The 22,757-nt window shown below is 41.5% G+C and overlaps 1 protein-coding gene across 1 annotated transcript in view; it reads left to right on the top strand.

Moving 5' to 3' along the window:
• LOC123751259 (keratin-associated protein 5-1-like) overlaps window positions 1-22,757 on the top strand; it is a 110,035-nt gene that overhangs the window by 14,959 nt on the left and 72,319 nt on the right. Inside the window, exon 2 of the mRNA XM_069329622.1 lies at window positions 6,724-6,846. Coding sequence (XP_069185723.1) covers window positions 6,724-6,846 — 123 coding nt within the window. The remainder of the gene's footprint in view (window positions 1-6,723; window positions 6,847-22,757) is intronic.

Below are 22,757 nucleotides of genomic sequence, written 5' to 3' on the forward strand. Positions count from 1 at the left end.
CCAAGTTTTCATGAATTAATTGTTTTTCGACTACCTAACCTAACCTAACTTTTTTGGTTACCTAATCTAACCTAACCTATAAAGATAGGTTAGGTTAGGTTAGGTAGGGTTGGTTAGGTTCGGTCATATATCTACGTTAATTTTAACTCCAATAAAAAAAACTGACCTCATACATAATGAAATGGGAAGCTTTATCATTTCATAAGAAAAAAATTAGAGAAAATGTATTAATTTAGGAAAACTTGGCTTATTATTATGGTGTATATATAAATATATATATATATATATATATATATATATATATATATATATATATATATATATATATATATATATATATATATATATATATATATATATATATATTATATATTTATCTTTGTTATTTAATCGTACTTTTCATTCCCCCGAGATTTGTCTTTATTTTCATTTATGTTTAAAGTAAATATATTTAAGTTTCATTGTTCATATTTTGTGTTTTACGTGTTCCTCCCTCTAACTTACCACAGACAACAGGCGAGCAGTCTATCTTTTTGTTTTATGTGTGACCAGGCATTGACACCTGCCATTGGAGGACTGCCGAACATCTACACTCCAACACTTTCCCGTCACAATATATATATATATATATATATATATATATATATATATATATATATATATATATATATATATATATATGTCGTACCTATTAGCCAGAACGCACTTCTCAGCTTACTATGCTCAGCCCGATTTGCCTAATAAGCCAAGTTTTCATGAATTAATTGTTTTTCGACTACCTAACCTAACCTAACTTTTTTGGTTACCTAATCTAACCTAACCTATAAAGATAGGTTAGGTTAGGTTAGGTAGGGTTGGTTAGGTTCGGTCATATATCTACGTTAATTTTAACTCCAATAAAAAAAACTGACCTCATACATAATGAAATGGGAAGCTTTATCATTTCATAAGAAAAAAATTAGAGAAAATATATTAATTTAGGAAAACTTGGCTTATTATTATGGTGTATATATAAATATATATATATATATATATATATATATATATATATATATATATATATATATATATATATATATATATATATATATATATATATATATAAGGGAATTACAGAAGCACCATACTGTCCCCCGCTAAGAGCCTTCGTTATAACAAGGAGATAGTTGTCAGAAGAGGTGACAAGTCGCCAATATACGTCATTCTTAAAAAAGACGAATATCTGGCGAAAATGAACCTAATTCTTTCTGACCAAACTAAATTCCAAAGGGTAACGAAGGACACTACAGCCGAATTGAAGGCAAAGGTCAACAAATTGATCGAAACTGTGAACGCCAAGAAATACGGACTCCACCTGCCAAAGATTATTGGGGAATATAAGCCTGGATACACGTATGGAAATGTCAAGACACATAAGCCTGGAAACCCACTTCGGCCAATCATTAGCCAGATACCAACACCCATGAACAGACTGGCGAAGCGACTCAACGGCTTGCTGACTCCTTATGTTCCTTGCACCTTCAGCCTGAAGTCTCCAAAGGAATTTGTTGACTTACTGCGGGGAACACGGACCACAGGGTTAAGAGCCTCGTTGGACGTAGAATCACTGTTTACCAACGATCCTATGGATGAAACAATCGGGATGATAGCGGACAAAGTGTTTCGTGATCCGGCCTGTACTCCTGTTGACATACCAGAAAACATTCTAAGGAAACTACTCCAAGCTTGTACTAAAGAGGCACCCTTCTTGAGCCCGGATGGGCACATGAATAAGCAAGTAAATGGGTCGCCATGGGTTCTCCCCTAGGTGTCCTGTTTGCGAACTTCTACATGGGAACCATCGAACAAAAGGTCTTAGTCTACATGAACTTGAAACCGGCCATATACTGCAGGTATGTTGACGACTTTTCAAAAAAGGTACCTAATGTCAGACATCTGCTGGAGCTGAAGGAGGCATTTGAGCGGAATTCTGTGTTGCGTTTCACTTACGAGATGGAGAAGGATGGGAAGCTGCCCTTTCTAGATGTAACAGTCATGGAAAGGAGCGGAGGTTTCCACACTGCAGTCTACACTAAGGAAATAAACATAGGAATGTGCGTTGATGCCAACAGTGACTGCCCAGACAGGTACAGGAGGAGTGCCGTTAACGCTTATGTCGACCGTGCTCTCAGCCACAGCTCAGGATGGAAGCAAGTCGATGAAGAACTCTGTAGGGTAAGGCAGGTCGTAGTCAACAACGGCTTCTCCAATGGTTTCGTTGAAGACATCATAAAAAAAAAAGGTGAAACGCCATGCAACCTCTGAAGAGACAACTAACACAACACCTGTACCCCGTATTAGACTATTTTACAGGAACTTCTTTTCCACAGCTCATAAAACGGAGGAAAGGGTCCTGAAAGATATTTTTAATAGAAACGTTATCCCTACAGACAAAAATCAGAAGATTCAATTGACGATCTACTATAAAACCAAGAAAACGGCCAACCTACTCATGAGAAAGTTTTGTATAGATTTGTAGCGACGTATTTGAAGGGAAGAGCTGGCTCAATCTCTTGAAGGAGATTATCGTCACAACTCTCCCCCGAAGCCTGCAGTTCTGGAAGAAGTACGTCATTATGTGGTGGAGTAATAGATGGAGTCGCTTCTTTTTCATAAACTCTGGAGAGATCATTGACTAAGATGTTGTTGGAATCTTGGTATAGCGTGTCTCCAGGTGGAATTTCTGCAGTTATCAAGCCCATAGTAGAAGACGTTGAGAAGAGAAGTGGGCGTGCTGTAGGAGGTGTAGGGTGGTGTGGTCCGTGTTGATGGTGGACCGAGCACTTTTCAGGTGTGGAGTGAAGTGCTGGAGCTTCAGGATGTTGAAGAGTAGCTCCTTGCCAATTGTTCCGTAGTTCCTTGTAGCAGTAGTCGCTGACAGGTGTATTCTCCTCGCCTCGTTGTTGCATCACGACACCACCAACGTCGGTACCACTGGCGTCGACATGGAGGATGAAGGGCTTATCTGACGAGGTGAGAGTGGAATTAGAATATGGCAAAGGAGCACGATTATTATCCTGAAAGTATTTGGGAAGATCATTAAGGATTTCGAAATTAGAAAGCGCTGACTCCTTGTCAGTGCTTTCGGGAGGAGAAGCTGGGAAGGTCTCACTGTGGATGTAGGGTTCTGTGAAGGTAGAACAGTTAATCAGGACAGTGGGAGGAATACCATTATATTGCTTCAGGAGGTTGACGTGGCACAGCTGGGTCTTCCGCCGCCTATCTGGAGTCTCTATGACGTAGTTGTTGTTATTTCTGCACTCTTTGACGCGGTAGGGTTCTGAAAACCTGTTTTGTAAAGGTGAACCTGGGATAGGGAAGTATGCTAGGACGAAGTCTCCCGGCTTAAATTTTCTTACTTTGCTGGTCTGGTCGTAATGAGTCTTCATCTTCTCCTGGGCTTTCAATAGATTATTATGGGCAAAACGGTGGACTCTCTCTAGAATGTGTTGAAGGTTTTGAAGAAACTGGGGCACATTCTGATGCTCACTGAAGGTGGCATCTCGGAGAGAGTCTTTGAAAGCCTTAAGGGGAGTACGGCACTTACGGCCGTAGAGCATCTCATAAGGAGATACTCCTAGGGACTCATTGGGAAGACTTCTGTAAATACACATTATAAGGTCGATTTGCTTATCCCAATCCTTAGAGGTTTCACTACAAAACTTTTTCAATAGTGCTTTGATAGTCTGATGACTACGTTCAAGAGAACCCTGTGAAGCAGGATGATAGGGGCTGGACAATACCCGTTTGATGTTGAACTCCTCCAGTGTCCTTTTGAAGAGATCACTGGTGAAGTTGGTACCACAGTCGCTCTGAATCTCCCTGGGAAATCCGTATTGAGTGAAGATCTTCAATAAATGTTTTACAACCGTAGCAGCCGTGATGTTCTTCACTGGAACTGCTATGGGAAATCTGGTGGTAGGACACAGGATGGTTAAGATATAGGCGTTACCTGAACTGGTCCGAGGTAAAGGACCAACACAGTCTATTATAAGTCTGTGGAAAGGTTCCGCAGGCACCTGTATGGGAATCAGTGGCGCTCTGGGAATGGAGATGTTCGGTTTGCCTGCCATCTGACATGTATGACACTGTTTTACATACTGTTTGACGCTATTTATCATACCTGGCCAGTAGTAGTCTTGACGAATTCCATGGTAAGTCTTGTTGAAGCCGTAGTGGGAGAGTGCTCCGTGGGCCAGGTGTAGAATAGTGGGCCGCAGGCTGGTAGGAATCACAAGTTGTTCGATGTTGGCCCAATCGTCCTCCTCCTTCAGTTTACTGGGTCTATATCTGCGGTAGAGCAAGTCGTTCTCTAGGAAGAACCCAGGAATACTGTCGGGTTGAGTCTCAGCCTGGAAAAACAATGGTGTTAAAGTAAGATCTTCCCTCTGCAACTTATGGAACTCCAACTTGGTCAGATGCGGGGGTAGTTTCTGAGGGTCTTGAGGGAAAGCGGTAGCAGTAGAGTCAGCTGGCTGTGGACGTGCGGCTTGTGCACGGGTGGTCACGAGAACCGGAGGAGAAACTTCATCACTCTCTTGTACCTCTGCTGGAACATACGCTAGAATAGGGTTACTTGGCACAGAGTTACACACCTGGGGTTTGTCCATGACGATCAGGTTGGTCGGTTGCAGGTCTTCTGTCAAGTCGTTGCCTAGGAGAAGTTGCACTCCAGGCATGGGAAAAGGCTTTTCCCTGACGGCGACTTGGACTTCTCCGTTCACGTAGGGACAATCCAGGTGGACTCTGGCGAGAGGGTATGGAGTGGTAGCAGTGAGGTCAGTGATGAAAACAGTTTCTCCGGTGTAGGCGATGTTAGGCACAGCCGACTTCAAGATGATCGATTGAAGAGCCGCTGTGTCCCTCAAGATCTTCAATTTGAAACGTCCCTCCGGATTTGAACCGTTGGCAGAGACAGTTCCAGTATACAGGTGGATGCTGAAAAGAGAAAGATCATGAACATCAACACCAACATTCATCACAGGCTTACCGGACTTAGGAGGAGTTGGTTTGGGTTTCTGTGGGTCAGTGGTTCCCTTGTATTGAGACTTACCACACTTGTCTATGGTATGTCCATAGAGTCTACAATACTTGCAGTACAATTGCGAGCCAGCTTGATCGGTGCTCACTTTCTCGTAACTGTACCACGACTTCTTACTGGAGGATGGTTCGGGTGTCAGCCGGTGGATGAGGCTGTAAGTGTCAGCCGACTTAGCACACTTCAGGTAGTCGGTTTCTTCTTTATCTGCTAAGTAGAGACGGACAGGAGGCGGCACACGCCTCAAGAATTCTTCAACAAGCATCAGGTTGACGAGTTCTGTAAAAGTAGAGACATGTGCTGCTTCCAGCCATTTCATGAAATATCTCCGTTTTGTGTTAGCAAACTCGAGGAAGGTAGTGGTACTTGCCTTCAGGTGGTCACGGAATTTCCTTCGATAACTTTCGGTGGAGAGGAGGTAGGCGTCCAACACTGCTTGTTTCAGAGTCTGGTAGTCATTCTCAGAAGCCAAAGTACTGAGTGTGACTGCAGCTCTACCTGTAAGATGGACTCTGAGAAGTGTGGCCCATTGGTCGACAGGCCAACTGAGTTGATTAGCAAGGGTTTCAAAGGTGGTGAAAAACACATCAACTTCTGCTTCTACAAAGGATGGCATTAACTTACTTGCATGTAATATATTAAAACTGACGGGAAGATTGGCAGTAGCTTGCTGGCGTTGAGTGAAGTGTGAAGTTTCCAACGTGTATTCTCGTTGACGACACTCTAGAGCCAGAGTCGCTTGTTGCTTGTCATGTTCACGTTGCATCTCCAACTCGCGTCGTTTTGTTTCAAGCTGTACTCGTTCCCGCTCCTGGAGCATTGCAACCTCACGTTCCTGGAGGGCGAGTTCACGTTCCTTGAGGGCGATTTCACGTTCGTGTTCTTCCTTCCTCAAGGCAGCCTCACGTTCTTGTTCTTCCCTTCGTATGGCAGCTGCTTCCCATTGTTGTTCGCGGGCTTCCCTTTGCTGCTCACGTTCAATCTTGGCCAGCTCCAATTTGAGTTTCATCGTTACCAAGTCAGTTTTATCTGCAATATAGTAAGTTTCATGAGTTTCAGAGTCTATCTTACCTTGCTCTAAGTAGTGATCCAGCAACAAGTTGTGTAGGTCATTTTTGTTGGCTTGGTAGGGAACTTCTAGTTGATACTCATGTGCAAGAGTTTGTAATTCAGTCCTCTTGGCACGACTTAAAGTCCCTATTTCACCTGCTGGATTTGCACGGAAAGCTTGGAGACGAAACATAAAATATACAAACACGTAAATATATTCACAACAATGTAGGATTCAAGTAATGAATATTTTCTTTAAGGGAGAGTACATCCTCTTCTAATGCAATATGTAATATACAAATTTTCAACATTGCAGTTGTATTCGTTTTCTCGCAAAATATCGGAAATTGTTTAAATATTGTAATATAATTACATCTATTTAATTATATTAAGTAGACGTAATTAATATTCTTTAAATCACATGCATGTTTTAATTTATTTTCACTCTTACCTGCACAGTTTTTAAAAGTGTGTTCTTATTTTCTCCTTATCTTTACCTCTTTGCTTCACTCCATATCTCTTTTTATTCCATCTTCTATAATTGTCCTGAACACTTTAATCAATATTATAAAAATGTAATTTAAATGTTTTCACAGACTGCAAAACTACAACCAGCGCGTGTTTAGCCAAGGGAGGCCACTGCAGCGACACATGCAACAGAGATGAGGACACAGTCAACAATATCTGCAGTAGTCCAGCCTGCTCCTGCTGCGTTAAAAGTAAGATTTTCCTTGTAAATCGTTGATTTATGACAACATTATTTAATTCATTAATTACGCAATAATATTCTTGAAGTTAAAAATAATTATTGTGAATGCGCAGGTGGTCGCTGATAAAATTTACAATGTAAATTCTTTGCTTTAGTATCTCAATAAATTCTAGTAGTTAAGTAATTACATTTTTTTCATTTTAATTCATTAAAAAAAAAAATTCTTATATGATCATAAGTTAAACAATTGTATTCATTAAATGGAATAAAAGATGCGAGTTGAAAGAATATTTATGTGTCTCACTAAGAAAAAAGTGAAATGGTTATTAACCATGAAAGTGCATTTCATAAATTGTTTGATTCTACCAATGAAAGTATGAAGTTTTATTATTTTTTTCTTTGAAGAATAAATTCTTTGTACAAAATACAATAGTTAGAAAATACCAACATTACAATTTTGATCGTTTACAGTAACAGATCGAAATCTGTTTCATTAAACTTAATATATGATAAAAAAAAATAATCTCATTATCCCGTCATTGAAGATTCCTACCTTCAGTTGGATAATTGGAGAACTCATTTGTTCGGTCGAGTTCATCAACCCGTCCTCTTACAAATAACGTCGCTTTTCGCTCATATGCGTAGTCCTCTTACAAATAACGTCGCTTTTCGCTCATATTCGTACTAAGGCCAAAAATTGCCCTACCAGAAAATGAAAGCAGCTCGCGAAAGTGACGTACTGTCCCGTTTTCTGTTTCGGTCCTCTGGCTTAGTCAGTTAGGTTAGGAGAGGACACTTTAAATTATTCGTTTTCATAACGTTTTGAAACCTTAGGAGACCTTGCTACTCTCCTAACCTACCAGAGAGCCCAAACCTGCTGCAGTGGATACATATCATTTTGGAAAATAAATTTTCATTTTGCAGTGCGACGATTTTTGGCCTTAACACATATGAGCCAAAAAAAAGGCGACGTTGTTTGTAAGAGGACGGGTTGTCACATATATGTTCATGTTGAGCAAACATGTTCCAAACGTGAGTCGGTCTAGGCACGGATGATCGCTGATAGAGCGATGTTCCTGAGAAAGGTACAGCCAGCATGAGACTGTTGGTTGCTGAACGTGAGGGGGGGCCTGACGATAGAGTGGAGAGTGCCTGGGATTCGAAGGCCTAATGTTCCGGGTTCGATCCTCGGCGGAGGCGGAAACTATTGGCTGGAGTTTCTTTAACCCTGATGCACCTGTTCACCCAGCAGCAAATAGGTACCTAGGAGTTAAACAGCTGCTATGGGCTGCTTCCTGGCCTTTGGGCTGTGTAACAAATAAGAGGCCTGGTCGAGGACCGGGCCGCTAAGCCCTGATATCATATCAATATAACCTGAAGATAACGCCTTGTTTTGTGGTTGTCAACTTCTGGTTGACCACGATGTTGGGACAGTTGAGAAGTCTTGTGAACGTTGGCCTTGAAGATAATAATACGTTCTCAACATCTTTCCGGTATTGACCAATATTCCAACCAGAATGGGTCAAAACCCTAGATGAGCCATCTTTCACCGGAGCAGACCAAACCGAAGAGCGGTGCATACTCAAGACAGGAGCAAACTGGTCCTTCATATTAGGTTTTGCAATCCCTGCTGTCAAAAATGAATGAGGGATGCAAAATAAGGCTGGAAGTATCTTTACTGCTTTGTCTGCTAGGCTTAGCAGGTAGCTCACGTGGAGAGAGAGAGAGAGAGAGGAAAGAGAGAGAGAAAGGAAAGAGAGAGAGAGAGAGAGAGAGAGTGTGTGTGTGTGTGTGTGTGTGTGTGTGTGTGTGTGTGTGTACTCACCTATTTGTACTCACCTATTTGTCCTTGCAGGATCGAGCATTGACTCTTGGATCCCGCCTTTCCAGCTATCGGTTGTTTACAGCAATGACTCCTGTCCCATTTCCCTATCATACCTAGTTTTAAAAAGTATGAATAGTATTTGCTTCCACAACCTGTTTCCCAAGTGCATTCCATTTTTCCACTACTCTCACGCTAAAAGAAAACTTCCTAACATCTCTGTGACTCATCTGAGTTTCCAGTTTCCACCCATGTCCCCTCGTTCTGTTATTATTACGTGTGAACATTTCATCTATTTCCACTTTGTCAATTCCCCTGAGTATTTTATATGTCCCTATCATATCTCCTCTCTCCCTTCTTTTCTCTAGTGTCGTAAGGTTCAGTTCCTGCAGACGCTCTACATATTCCATCCCTCGTAACTCTGGGACAAGCCTCGTCGCAAACCTCTGAACCTTCTCTAGTTTCTTTATGTGTTTCTTCGGGTGGGGGCTCCATGATGGCGCGGCATACTCTAAGACGGGTCTCACGTAGGCAGTGTAAAGCGCCCTAAAAGCCTCCTCATTTAGGTTTCTGAATGAAGTTCTAATTTTCGCCAGTGTAGAGTACGCTGCTGTCGTTATCCTATTTATATGTACCTCAGGAGTTAGATTAGGTGTCACATCCACTCCCAGGTCTCTTTCTCGAATCGTTACAGGTAGGCTGTAACGATTCGTGTACTGTCCCTTTGGTCTCCTATCAACTGATCCCATTTCCATAACTTTACATTTACTGGTGTTAAACTCCAGTAGCCATTTCCCTGACTCTCTCTGCAACCTGTTTAAGTCCTCTTGGAGGATCCTACAATCCTCGTCTGTCACAACTGTTCTCATTAATTTTGCGTCATCCGCAAACATTGACATGTATGATTCCACTCCTGTAAACATATCATTGACGTAAATGAGAAAGAGGATTGGTCCCAGCACCGATCCTTGAGGAACTCCACTTGTTACTGTTCGCCAGTCCGACTTCTCGCCCCTTACCATTACCCTCTGGCTCCTTCCTGTTAGGCAGTTCTTCACCCATACTAGGGCCTTTCCGCTTACTCCTGCCTGCCTCTCAAGTTTGTATAGCAGTCTCATGTGCGGTACTGTATCAAAGGCCTTTTGGCAGTCAAGAAATATGCAGTCTGCCCAGCCTTCTCTGTCCTGCCTTATCCTTGTTACTTTATCATAGAATTATAAAAGGTTTGTTAGGCATGATTTCCCTGTCCAGAACCCATGTTGGTGCTTGTTTACAAACCCAATGCTCTCCAGGTGCTCAACAAGTCTTAGCCTAATTATTCTTTCAAGTATTTTGCAGGGGATGCTTGTCAGTGATACGGGTCTGTAGTTAATTGCCTCCTCCCTATCACCTTTCTTGAAAATCGGTACGACATTTGCCTCCTTCCAGCAACTGGGCAATTCTCCTGACATCAGTGACTCATTAAAGATCATTGCCAGAGGCACGCTGAGAGCCTGCACTGCCTCTTTAAGTACCCACGGTGATACTTTGTCTGGTCCAACAGCTTTATTTGCATCCAGTGTTGTCAACTGTTTCATTTCCTCCTCTGCTGTCACCTCTATATCTGATAGTCTTTCTTTTAGGATAATCGCTTCTAACAATGGGAGCTGCTCAGGCTCGGTTGTGAACACTTCATGGAAATTTGCATTCAGTACCTCGCTGATTTCCTTGTCGCTGTCTGTATATGCCCCTTCTGTTTTCCTCAGTCTTGTCACTTGGTCATTTACCGACATCTTCCTTCTTATATGGCTGTGTAGTAATTTAGGTTGCTTTTTCGCTTTGACTGCAATATCATTCTCATAATTTCTTTCCGACACTCGTCTTATGTTAATGTAATTATTCCTAGCTCTGTTACATCTAATCCTGATGTCCTCTGTCCTTTGTCTTCTGTACTTCCTTCACTCCCTCCTGCTTCTCACCTTTGCTTCCTGACACTGTCTATTAAACCAGGGGGTTATTATATTCCCTTCTGCTTTTTTTCTTTATTGTTGGAATAAATCTCTCTTCAGCCTCCTTGCATTTCAATATGACTTGGTTCATCATACCTTGCACTGTTTTTCCTCTAAGTTCTTCCTCCCACTGCACCTCTCCCAGGTAGTCCCTTATCCTTCTGTAGTCCCCTTTTCTGTAATCAAGTCTCCTTTCCCGGACCTCTTGTCCTTTGGTCACAATTTTAAGCTCCATCATGTAGTCAAAGACTAGGACACAATGGTCACTGGCTCCTAGTGGTATTTCATGTTCCAACTGCTCGATGTCTTCTACATTCTGGGTGAAAATGAGATCTAATAGGATGGGCGTATCCCCTCCTCTTTCCCTAGTATCTTCCTTCACATGCTGTGTTAGGAAATTCCTGTCAATAACGTCTACCAGCTTCGCTCCCCAGGTCTCCTCCCCGCCATGGGGATTCCTCGTTTCCCAATCTATCTCTCCATGATTTAGGTCCCCCATGACCAGCAGCTTCGCTCTCATTCTATGCGCTATAGTTGCTGCCCTCTGCAGTTCCTCTATACATGTCTTGTTGCTGTCCTCGCACTCCTGCCTGGGCCTTCTACTCTTTGGTGGGGGATTGTAGAGTATCAAGATTACAATCTTCTTCCCATCCACTGTCAGAGTTCCATGTATGAAGCTCGTGCTTTCATTGGTACCCGGATTTTCCAGCTCATCAAACTTCCATTTCCGCTTTATTAGGAGTGCCACTCCTCCTCCCTGTCTCTGTGTCCTTTCTTTTCTTATCACCTGGTACCCCTCTGGAAAGATTGCATCCGAGATCATGCCATTTATTTTAGTTTCCACTATTGCCACTATGTCTGGGTCTGCCTCACTAACTCTTTCTTTTATCTCTTCTGCTTTATTGGATACCCCATCAGCATTGGTGTACCAAACCTTGAGACTCTTCTTGGAAACTCGGGTGTCAGAGTTCCCCCTTTCACCAGGGATCTGGGGGAATAAAAGATGTGAATTGAAAGAACATTTACGTCTCTCACTAAGAAAAAAGTGAAATGGTTATTAACCATGAAAGTGTATTTCATAAATTGTTTGATTCTACTAATGAAAGTATGAAGTTTTATTATTTTTTTCTTTGAGGAGTAAAATCTTTGTTTAATACAATAGTTAGCAAATACCAACATTACAATTTTGTTCGTTTACAGTAACAAATTGAAATCTGTTTCATTAAATTTAATATATGATAAAAAAAATAATCTCATTATCCCGTCATTGAAGGTTTCGAAAATTGGAGATCTCACTTTTTCGGTCGAGTTCATCAACCTGTCCTCTTACAAATAACGTCGCTTTTCGCTCATATGCGTAGTCCTTTTACAAATAACGTCGCTTTTCGATCATATGCGTACTAAGGCCAAAAATTGCCCTACCAGAAAATGAAAGCAGCTCGCGAAAGTGACGTACTGTCCCGTTTTCTGTTTCGGTCCTCTGGCTTAGTTAGTTAGGTTAGGAGAGGACACTTTAAATTATTCGTTTTCATAACGTTTTGAATCCTTAGGAGACCTTGCTACTCTCCTAACCTACCAGAGAGCCCAAACCTGCTGTTGTGGGTTCATATCATTTTGGGAATGAATTTCCATTCTGCAGTACGACAATTTTTGGCCTTAACACATATGAGCAAAAAAGGCGACATTGTTTGTAAGAGGACGGGTTGTCACATATATGTTCATGTTGAGCAAACATGTTCCAAACGTGAGTCAGTCTAGGCATGGATGATCGCTGATAGAGCGATGTTCCTGAGAAAGGTACAGCCAGCATGAGACTGTTGGTTGCTGAACGTGAGGGGGGCCTGACGATAGAGTGGAGAGTGCCTTGGATTCGAAGGCCTAAGGTTCCGGGTTCGATCCTCGGCGGAGACGGAAATTATTGGCTGGAGTTTCTTTAACCCTGATGTACCTGTTCACCCAGCAGCAAATAGGTACCTAGGAGTTACCAGGTTTTCTCTCACGATCTTCTCCATCACCTTGCATGATATACAAGTCAAGGACACTGGCCTGTAGTTCAGTGCCTCTTGCCTGTCGCCCTTTTTGTATATTGGGACCACATTCGCCGTCTTCCATATTTCTGGTAGGTCTCCCGTCTCCAGTGACTTACTATACACTATGGAGAGTGGCAAGCAAAGTGCCTCTGCGCACTCTTTCAGTATCCATGGTGAGATCCCATCTAGACCAACAGCCTTTCTAACATCCAGATCCAGCAGGTGTCTCTTGACCTCCTCTCTCGTAATTTCGAACTCTTCTAAGGCCGCCTGGTTTGTGGGAACCGACCTGTGAGATTTATATTTATTTAATTTATATGAATTTATATTTACGTTAATTTATATACTTCGATAGCAATTTGTATAATGATAAGTGGACTGTATTTCTGCAATAATCTCTTAATCTCACAAATCGATCCTCTACACATTAGGGGGGTTTATTAAATTAATATATATGCAGCCAATCAAACTACAGAATTAACTACATACATTGAAGAGGTTCCTTATCTTATAGTACAGCAGGCTAGTCCACCAGGTATAACTAGGGTGTAGACACCAAATTATCCTCTTTGAGGTAGCTTCCATATCACCCAGTAACTGGTGCACAAATCTTCCCTCCTCGTCTTGACCTGTCAAAAGTGCGCTAGCTGTGAAGCCAGAATCCTATATATGACAAGCTATATCAGAGAAAACACTATACAGTACATGGAACATGAAGACCTGGCTTAATTACCTTTAGTTTGAGGCGATTTCGCGATCTAACCGGGTCACCCTATATCCTGACATTAATGGCCATAAATGAATGATAAACGGGTTTCGGATAGACACTTAACTTGAATTTGTAGACAGCGTGTTGACAATGGTACACCCTTGGTTTCCATAACACTACGTCCAAGTAAATTTAACAGGAGCCGAATTTGCTCCCGTGTGAGCCTCTGGTCTAGTCTCAACAATGGCTGTTTAACACTCCATACTATTGACGTTACTGGCCGACATTGTCCAGATATGATAGGAGCTAAATTTGCTCCACACGTCTCGGAGGTGACACAACAATGGCTCCCTCCTCCCTCACTCTGATGCCTGGCTTACATTTTCCACATGTCAGAAAGTGATAGAAGGGTCACATTTACTCTACTTTAATATTGATAATTAAGTTAATTTATATAAGATGTTTTTATGATGGTAAAGTCCAAAGACTAATGTATTTAAGAATAATTCCCAGCAGAATAGCTGGTCAATTTATAATGGTATGTGGTGATGATATCCCGTTTTCTATAGACGGTAATTCCACTACAAGTTACGTTTTCTATGGGTAACTTGTTTATACAATACAGCTATTATCTGTTTGATTATTAAATGGTGTCGGATTTTCCGACATAATTCCCCAGGGGGCTGCTCACGGGTCGAAGTCCTAATTAGAACAGACGAACACCGATACTCCTCCTTCGAATTATTAGATTAATTTGATGTTAGTAGTTAGTAATCACACATTTGTGTGTCTGTTCGTACAGGACGGATGTCCCGTACTAGAGTTGCAGGGGTTAGAAGTCTAATGCAATTTCATTTCCCTGTCAACTCTTGAAAGGCTAATATTCAAGCCTTATTACATATTATTTAACCCAGAAGACTGAATGTGATCAAGTACTACAGTCAAGTATGATTCAGGGACTGCAGTGAGATCAGTGACATAGATATAACTTGAAGTTTGTTCAGGTAACTGGTCACTGATATATAAACACTGAGGCCCATGGAATACATCTTGATTAAATAATAAATGTATCAAATCAGTCATCAGATTTATTGGGGTTTAATTTAGTTAATTGATTCAGAAGATTGAATAGCTCATCATTAAAGTAAAGTATGGTTCTGGGACTGCAGTGGGATCAGTGACATTGGTCGCAGTGACTTGTAGCTGTTTTAGGCTACTGTTCACTGATTTGCCACTGAGGCCTCATGAACTCATCTTCAGCTTTAAATGATGTTACTAACATCAACCTCTGTTACTATAGTCAGCTGTAATCTCCTTAGTATAATGCTACTGGAGAAATATAATCAGCTGACAAATTTAGATTTCTACTGGTATTGTTTATCTGCAGGCATAGGTCTCCTCAGGCTTGATACTGGGCCTGAGAGTAATTTACCTCCTGCAGAGTTTAACATGGTTATACCCTGATATTTAGTAGGGCTACCGATGAATCGATGGTAGTAGTCTGTCCCCACAAGGACAGCCATTTGGCATTTGATTTGCTCAAATTTACCTGCAGCTGCTTGATAATAGCTTTCCAGGTCAGCATAATCAACTTGATTGTTGTGACAAATCTTCACATTTCTTGATCTGTCTTGTTAAGTGGCCTTTAAGACCTGCAAGGGTTCTTTTCATTCTCCCTGCATTATCCATACTGGCTAGTTGGTGAAGCCTTGTGGGACTTGTACTTGGGTCGCTCATAATACTGAACAAACACTAATGGTAGCCTAGGGTAAATTCTGCACTCACTAAGCAATAATCCTACCTCTACTAGAGGTTAGCACTTAAAATTAATACACATTATATATATACAATCATACACACTAATGATTTGAGTGACAAACCAGTGTCACTGGAAGTACCTTTAGGTTAGCTCTTCTATATCACCCTAGGATGGTAGAGACACTAATTAATCACTCGAAGGTGTAATGATCATAAGTAAATTATTATATATACAACTCAACTCGAGTTGATAAAAATTACACCCAAAATAGGGTCTGGACCATTCATTAATGGTGCTAGATTATTGAATATAGTACAACTGACTATGGTAATAATGGGACTAGGATGAGCAATAATAGTTCAACTAGTCAGTGTTAATATCCTACCCTGTTGTGGGTTGGCAATTAGTAAATATTATACTGTGATCACTAGTGCAATATATATTAAATAATTCTCTATTTTGGAGAAATAATATACACAATTATTGATAATAGCCTCTTAATTAGCCTCTATGAAACTTCTATTATTATCTAGAAGTATTAAATATTATTAGTGACCTCGCGAAATAAAGTCCACAAAATTCGTAGATAATCTCTCGCGAAATGTAACACCACGAAATCCGTGAACAATATCGTGAAGACACAGTCACTAATTTGGCTGGCTTCTATATTAGCGCTGTCATTTCACAGAATAACACGCCACCAAATCTCTGTGGGTGTGCATGAAACCGCTGACTAAGGCTGATCTGAACTGAGCGGGGCTCGTGAGCTCCCACGAGGCGCTGTCTTTGACTGGCTGGCCTTTGTTTAAATCACACTGCACTAGTATATTTAATGAATCCACTGGTTAACTGGTTCATCCGGTACTAAGATGACCAAATGTGGGTTCAAAGGATCAAATAATCCGTCATCCGGTTCGAAGATGACCAAATAATGTGGGAACCGACCTGTGAGATTTATATTTATTTAATTTATATGAATTTATATTTACGTTAATTTATATACTTCGATAGCAATTTGTATAATGATAAGTGGACTGTATTTCTGCAATAATCTCTTAATCTCACAAATCGATCCTCTACACATTAGGGGGGTTTATTAAATTAATATATATGCAGCCAATCAAACTACAGAATTAACTACATACATTGAAGAGGTTCCTTATCTTATAGTACAGCAGGCTAGTCCACCAGGTATAACTAGGGTGTAGACACCAAATTATCCTCTTTGAGGTAGCTTCCATATCACCCAGTAACTGGTGCACAAATCTTCCCTCCTCGTCTTGACCTGTCAAAAGTGCGCTAGCTGTGAAGCCAGAATCCTATATATGACAAGCTATATCAGAGAAAACACTATACAGTACATGGAACATGAAGACCTGGCTTAATTACCTTTAGTTTGAGGCGATTTCGCGATCTAACCGGGTCACCCTATATCCTGACATTAATGGCCATAAATGAATGATAAACGGGTTTCGGATAGACACTTAACTTGAATTTGTAGACAGCGTGTTGACAATGGTACACCCTTGGTTTCCATAACACTACGTCCAAGTAAATTTAACAGGAGCCGAATTTGCTCCCGTGTGAGCCTCTGGTCTAGTCTCAACAATGGCTGTTTAACACTCCATACTATTGACGTTACTGGCCGACATTGTCCAGATATGATAGGAGCTAAATTTGCTCCACACGTCTCGGAGGTGACACAACAATGGCTCCCTCCTCCCTCACTCTGATGCCTGGCTTACATTTTCCACATGTCAGAAAGTGATAGAAGGGTCACATTTACTCTACTTTAATATTGATAATTAAGTTAATTTATATAAGATGTTTTTATGATGGTAAAGTCCAAAGACTAATGTATTTAAGAATAATTCCCAGCAGAATAGCTGGTCAATTTATAATGGTATGTGGTGATGATATCCCGTTTTCTATAGACGGTAATTCCACTACAAGTTACGTTTTCTATGGGTAACTTGTTTATACAATACAGCTATTATCTGTTTGATTATTAAATGGTGTCGGATTTTCCGACATAATTCCCCAGGGGGCTGCTCACGGGTCGAAGTCCTAATTAGAACAGACGAACACCGATACTCCTCCTTCGAATTATTAGATTAATTTGATGTTAGTAGTTAGTAATCACACATTTGTGTGTCTGTTCGTACAGGACGGATGTCCCGTACTAGAGTTGCAGGGGTTAGAAGTCTAATGCAATTTCATTTCCCTGTCAACTCTTGAAAGGCTAATATTCAAGCCTTATTACATATTATTTAACCCAGAAGACTGAATGTGATCAAGTACTACAGTCAAGTATGATTCAGGGACTGCAGTGAGATCAGTGACATAGATATAACTTGAAGTTTGTTCAGGTAACTGGTCACTGATATATAAACACTGAGGCCCATGGAATACATCTTGATTAAATAATAAATGTATCAAATCAGTCATCAGATTTATTGGGGTTTAATTTAGTTAATTGATTCAGAAGATTGAATAGCTCATCATTAAAGTAAAGTATGGTTCTGGGACTGCAGTGGGATCAGTGACATTGGTCGCAGTGACTTGTAGCTGTTTTAGGCTACTGTTCACTGATTTGCCACTGAGGCCTCATGAACTCATCTTCAGCTTTAAATGATGTTACTAACATCAACCTCTGTTACTATAGTCAGCTGTAATCTCCTTAGTATAATGCTACTGGAGAAATATAATCAGCTGACAAATTTAGATTTCTACTGGTATTGTTTATCTGCAGGCATAGGTCTCCTCAGGCTTGATACTGGGCCTGAGAGTAATTTACCTCCTGCAGAGTTTAACATGGTTATACCCTGATATTTAGTAGGGCTACCGATGAATCGATGGTAGTAGTCTGTCCCCACAAGGACAGCCATTTGGCATTTGATTTGCTCAAATTTACCTGCAGCTGCTTGATAATAGCTTTCCAGGTCAGCATAATCAACTTGATTGTTGTGACAAATCTTCACATTTCTTGATCTGTCTTGTTAAGTGGCCTTTAAGACCTGCAAGGGTTCTTTTCATTCTCCCTGCATTATCCATACTGGCTAGTTGGTGAAGCCTTGTGGGACTTGTACTTGGGTCGCTCATAATACTGAACAAACACTAATGGTAGCCTAGGGTAAATTCTGCACTCACTAAGCAATAATCCTACCTCTACTAGAGGTTAGCACTTAAAATTAATACACATTATATATATACAATCATACACACTAATGATTTGAGTGACAAACCAGTGTCACTGGAAGTACCTTTAGGTTAGCTCTTCTATATCACCCTAGGATGGTAGAGACACTAATTAATCACTCGAAGGTGTAATGATCATAAGTAAATTATTATATATACAACTCAACTCGAGTTGATAAAAATTACACCCAAAATAGGGTCTGGACCATTCATTAATGGTGCTAGATTATTGAATATAGTACAACTGACTATGGTAATAATGGGACTAGGATGAGCAATAATAGTTCAACTAGTCAGTGTTAATATCCTACCCTGTTGTGGGTTGGCAATTAGTAAATATTATACTGTGATCACTAGTGCAATATATATTAAATAATTCTCTATTTTGGAGAAATAATATACACAATTATTGATAATAGCCTCTTAATTAGCCTCTATGAAACTTCTATTATTATCTAGAAGTATTAAATATTATTAGTGACCTCGCGAAATAAAGTCCACAAAAATTCGTAGATAATCTCTCGCGAAATGTAACACCACGAAATCCGTGAACAATATCGTGAAGACACAGTCACTAATTTGGCTGGCTTCTATATTAGCGCTGTCATTTCACAGAATAACACGCCACCAAATCTCTGTGGGTGTGCATGAAACCGCTGACTAAGGCTGATCTGAACTGAGCGGGGCTCGTGAGCTCCCACGAGGCGCTGTCTTTGACTGGCTGGCCTTTGTTTAAATCACACTGCACTAGTATATTTAATGAATCCACTGGTTAACTGGTTCATCCGGTACTAAGATGACCAAATGTGGGTTCAAAGGATCAAATAATCCGTCATCCGGTTCGAAGATGACCAAATAATGTGGGAACCGACCTGTGAGATTTATATTTATTTAATTTATATGAATTTATATTTACGTTAATTTATATACTTCGATAGCAATTTGTATAATGATAAGTGGACTGTATTTCTGCAATAATCTCTTAATCTCACAAATCGATCCTCTACACATTAGGGGGGTTTATTAAATTAATATATATGCAGCCAATCAAACTACAGAATTAACTACATACATTGAAGAGGTTCCTTATCTTATAGTACAGCAGGCTAGTCCACCAGGTATAACTAGGGTGTAGACACCAAATTATCCTCTTTGAGGTAGCTTCCATATCACCCAGTAACTGGTGCACAAATCTTCCCTCCTCGTCTTGACCTGTCAAAAGTGCGCTAGCTGTGAAGCCAGAATCCTATATATGACAAGCTATATCAGAGAAAACACTATACAGTACATGGAACATGAAGACCTGGCTTAATTACCTTTAGTTTGAGGCGATTTCGCGATCTAACCGGGTCACCCTATATCCTGACATTAATGGCCATAAATGAATGATAAACGGGTTTCGGATAGACACTTAACTTGAATTTGTAGACAGCGTGTTGACAATGGTACACCCTTGGTTTCCATAACACTACGTCCAAGTAAATTTAACAGGAGCCGAATTTGCTCCCGTGTGAGCCTCTGGTCTAGTCTCAACAATGGCTGTTTAACACTCCATACTATTGACGTTACTGGCCGACATTGTCCAGATATGATAGGAGCTAAATTTGCTCCACACGTCTCGGAGGTGACACAACAATGGCTCCCTCCTCCCTCACTCTGATGCCTGGCTTACATTTTCCACATGTCAGAAAGTGATAGAAGGGTCACATTTACTCTACTTTAATATTGATAATTAAGTTAATTTATATAAGATGTTTTTATGATGGTAAAGTCCAAAGACTAATGTATTTAAGAATAATTCCCAGCAGAATAGCTGGTCAATTTATAATGGTATGTGGTGATGATATCCCGTTTTCTATAGACGGTAATTCCACTACAAGTTACGTTTTCTATGGGTAACTTGTTTATACAATACAGCTATTATCTGTTTGATTATTAAATGGTGTCGGATTTTCCGACATGGTTTACCTCCCTTTCTCCTAGCACAGTGACCTCACCTTGTTCTATTGTGAAGACCTCCTGGAACCTCTTGTTGAGTTCTTCACAGCAATGGGGACAAAATTGTAGTGGTGCTCAAGGTCTCTGTATTTACGTGACTTTGCCGCTTCCCGGTGATTGGCAGCTCCTCCTGCTTGTGTAGCACTGAAGTCAACATAGGTATTGGCTAAAGTTGAAACGCAAGTGTAGTCCCACACCAACTGTCTACCATTCTTCCAGGGGTTCACCGTGATTCCGTCTGGGAGGCCGACAGGCTCATCAGAGTTGCGGGACATTAGGTAATGGGGCTCTCTCTCTGTTGGACAACCGGCTGTGGTAAGGCTTCTCTTAATAATGTCATTGACCTCGCCGTGCCTTGCATGCCATCCTCCTGTCCTTTGGCAGAGAAGGTCATGCCATCCGTATCTGTCGGCCTCTGCCTCGCCGCAGAGTTCAAAGTGGTTCAAATAGCTTAGGCTATCACTTCCTTATGTCCGGTCGTGATGGTCAAGCGGATTAAGGCGTCCCTGTACATACCAGTTGCGTTGCTCCTGGCAGTATGGGTTCGAGTCACTTCTGGGGTGTGAGTTTTCAGTTGTATATAGTCCTGGGGACCATTCAGGCTTGTTTGCATTTGTGTTCCTCACGTGTTGCCCCAAAGAATGAGGTGATTTGATAAAATTCTATGCCCAAGATTACTATCCGAGTGCCGGCGGGGAAGTGGTTCAAATAGCTTAGGCTATCACTTCCTTATGTCCGGTCGTGATGGTCAAGCGGATTAAGGCGTCCCTGTACATACCAGTTGCGTTGCTCCTGGCAGTATGGGTTCGAGTCACTTCTGGGGTGTGAGTTTTCAGTTGTATATAGTCCTGGGGACCATTCAGGCTTGTTTGCATTTGTGTTCCTCACGTGTTGCCCCAAAGAATGAGGTGATTTGATGAAATGCTATGCCCAAGATTACTATCCGAGTGCCAGCGGGGAAGTGGTTCAAATAGCTTAGGCTATCACTTCCTTATGTCCGGTCGTGATGGTCAAGCGGATTAAGGCGTCCCTGTACTTACCAGTTGCGTTGCTCCTGGCAGTATGGGTTCGAATCACTTCTGGGGTGTGAGTTTTCAGTTGTATATAGTCCTGGGGACCATTCAGGCTTGTTTGCATTTGTGTTCCTCACGTGTTGCCCCAAAGAATGAGGTGATTTGATAAAATGCTATGCCCAAGATTACTATCCGAGTGCCGGTGGGGAAGTGGTTCAAATAGCTTAGGCTATCACTTCCTTATGTCCGGTCGTGATGGTCAAGCGGATTAAGGCGTCCCTGTACATACCAGTTGCGTTGCTCCTGGCAGTATGGGTTCGAGTCACTTCTGGGGTGTGAGTTTTCAGTTGTATATAGTCCTGGGGACCATTCAGGCTTGTTTGCATTTGTGTTCCTCACGTGTTGCCCCAAAGAATGAGGTGATTTGATAAAATGCTATGCCCAAGATTACTATCCGAGTGCCGGCGGGGAAGTGGTTCAAATAGCTTAGGCTATCACTTCCTTATGTCCGGTCGTGATTGTCAAGTGGATTAAGGCGTCCCTGTACATACCAGTTGCGTTGCTCCTGGCAGTATGGGTTCGAGTCACTTCTGGGGTGTGAGTTTTCAGTTGTATATAGTCCTGGGGACCATTCAGGCTTGTTTGCATTTGTATTCCTCACGTGTTGCCCCAAAGAATGAGGTGATTTGATAAAATGCTATGCCCAAGATTACTATCCGAGTGCCGGCGGGGAAGTTGTTCAAATAGCTTAGGCTATCACTTCCTTATGTCCGGTCGTGATGGTCAAGCGGATTAAGGCGTCCCTGTACATACCAGTTGCGTTGCTCCTGGCAGTATGGGTTCGAGTCACTTCTGGGGTGTGAGTTTTCAGTTGTATATAGTCCTGGGGACCATTCAGGCTTGTTTGCATTTGTGTTCCTCACGTGTTGCCCCAAAGAATGAGGTGATTTGATGAAATGCTATGCCCAAGATTACTATCCGAGTGCCAGCGGGGAAGTGGTTCAAATAGCTTAGGCTATCACTTCCTTATGTCCGGTCGTGATGGTCAAGCGGATTAAGGCGTCCCTGTACTTACCAGTTGCGTTGCTCCTGGCAGTATGGGTTCGAATCACTTCTGGGGTGTGAGTTTTCAGTTGTATATAGTCCTGGGGACCATTCAGGCTTGTTTGCATTTGTGTTCCTCACGTGTTGCCCCAAAGAATGAGGTGATTTGATAAAATGCTATGCCCAAGATTACTATCCGAGTGCCGGCGGGGAAGTGGTTCAAATAGCTTAGGCTATCACTTCCTTATGTCCGGTCGTGATGGTCAAGCGGATTAAGGCGTCCCTGTACATACCAGTTGCGTTGCTCCTGGCAGTATGGGTTCGAGTCACTTCTGGGGTGTGAGTTTTCAGTTGTATATA

This window comes from Procambarus clarkii, chromosome 23 (assembly GCF_040958095.1).
Source record: "Procambarus clarkii isolate CNS0578487 chromosome 23, FALCON_Pclarkii_2.0, whole genome shotgun sequence".
Classification (NCBI taxonomy): Eukaryota; Metazoa; Arthropoda; class Malacostraca; order Decapoda; family Cambaridae; genus Procambarus; species Procambarus clarkii.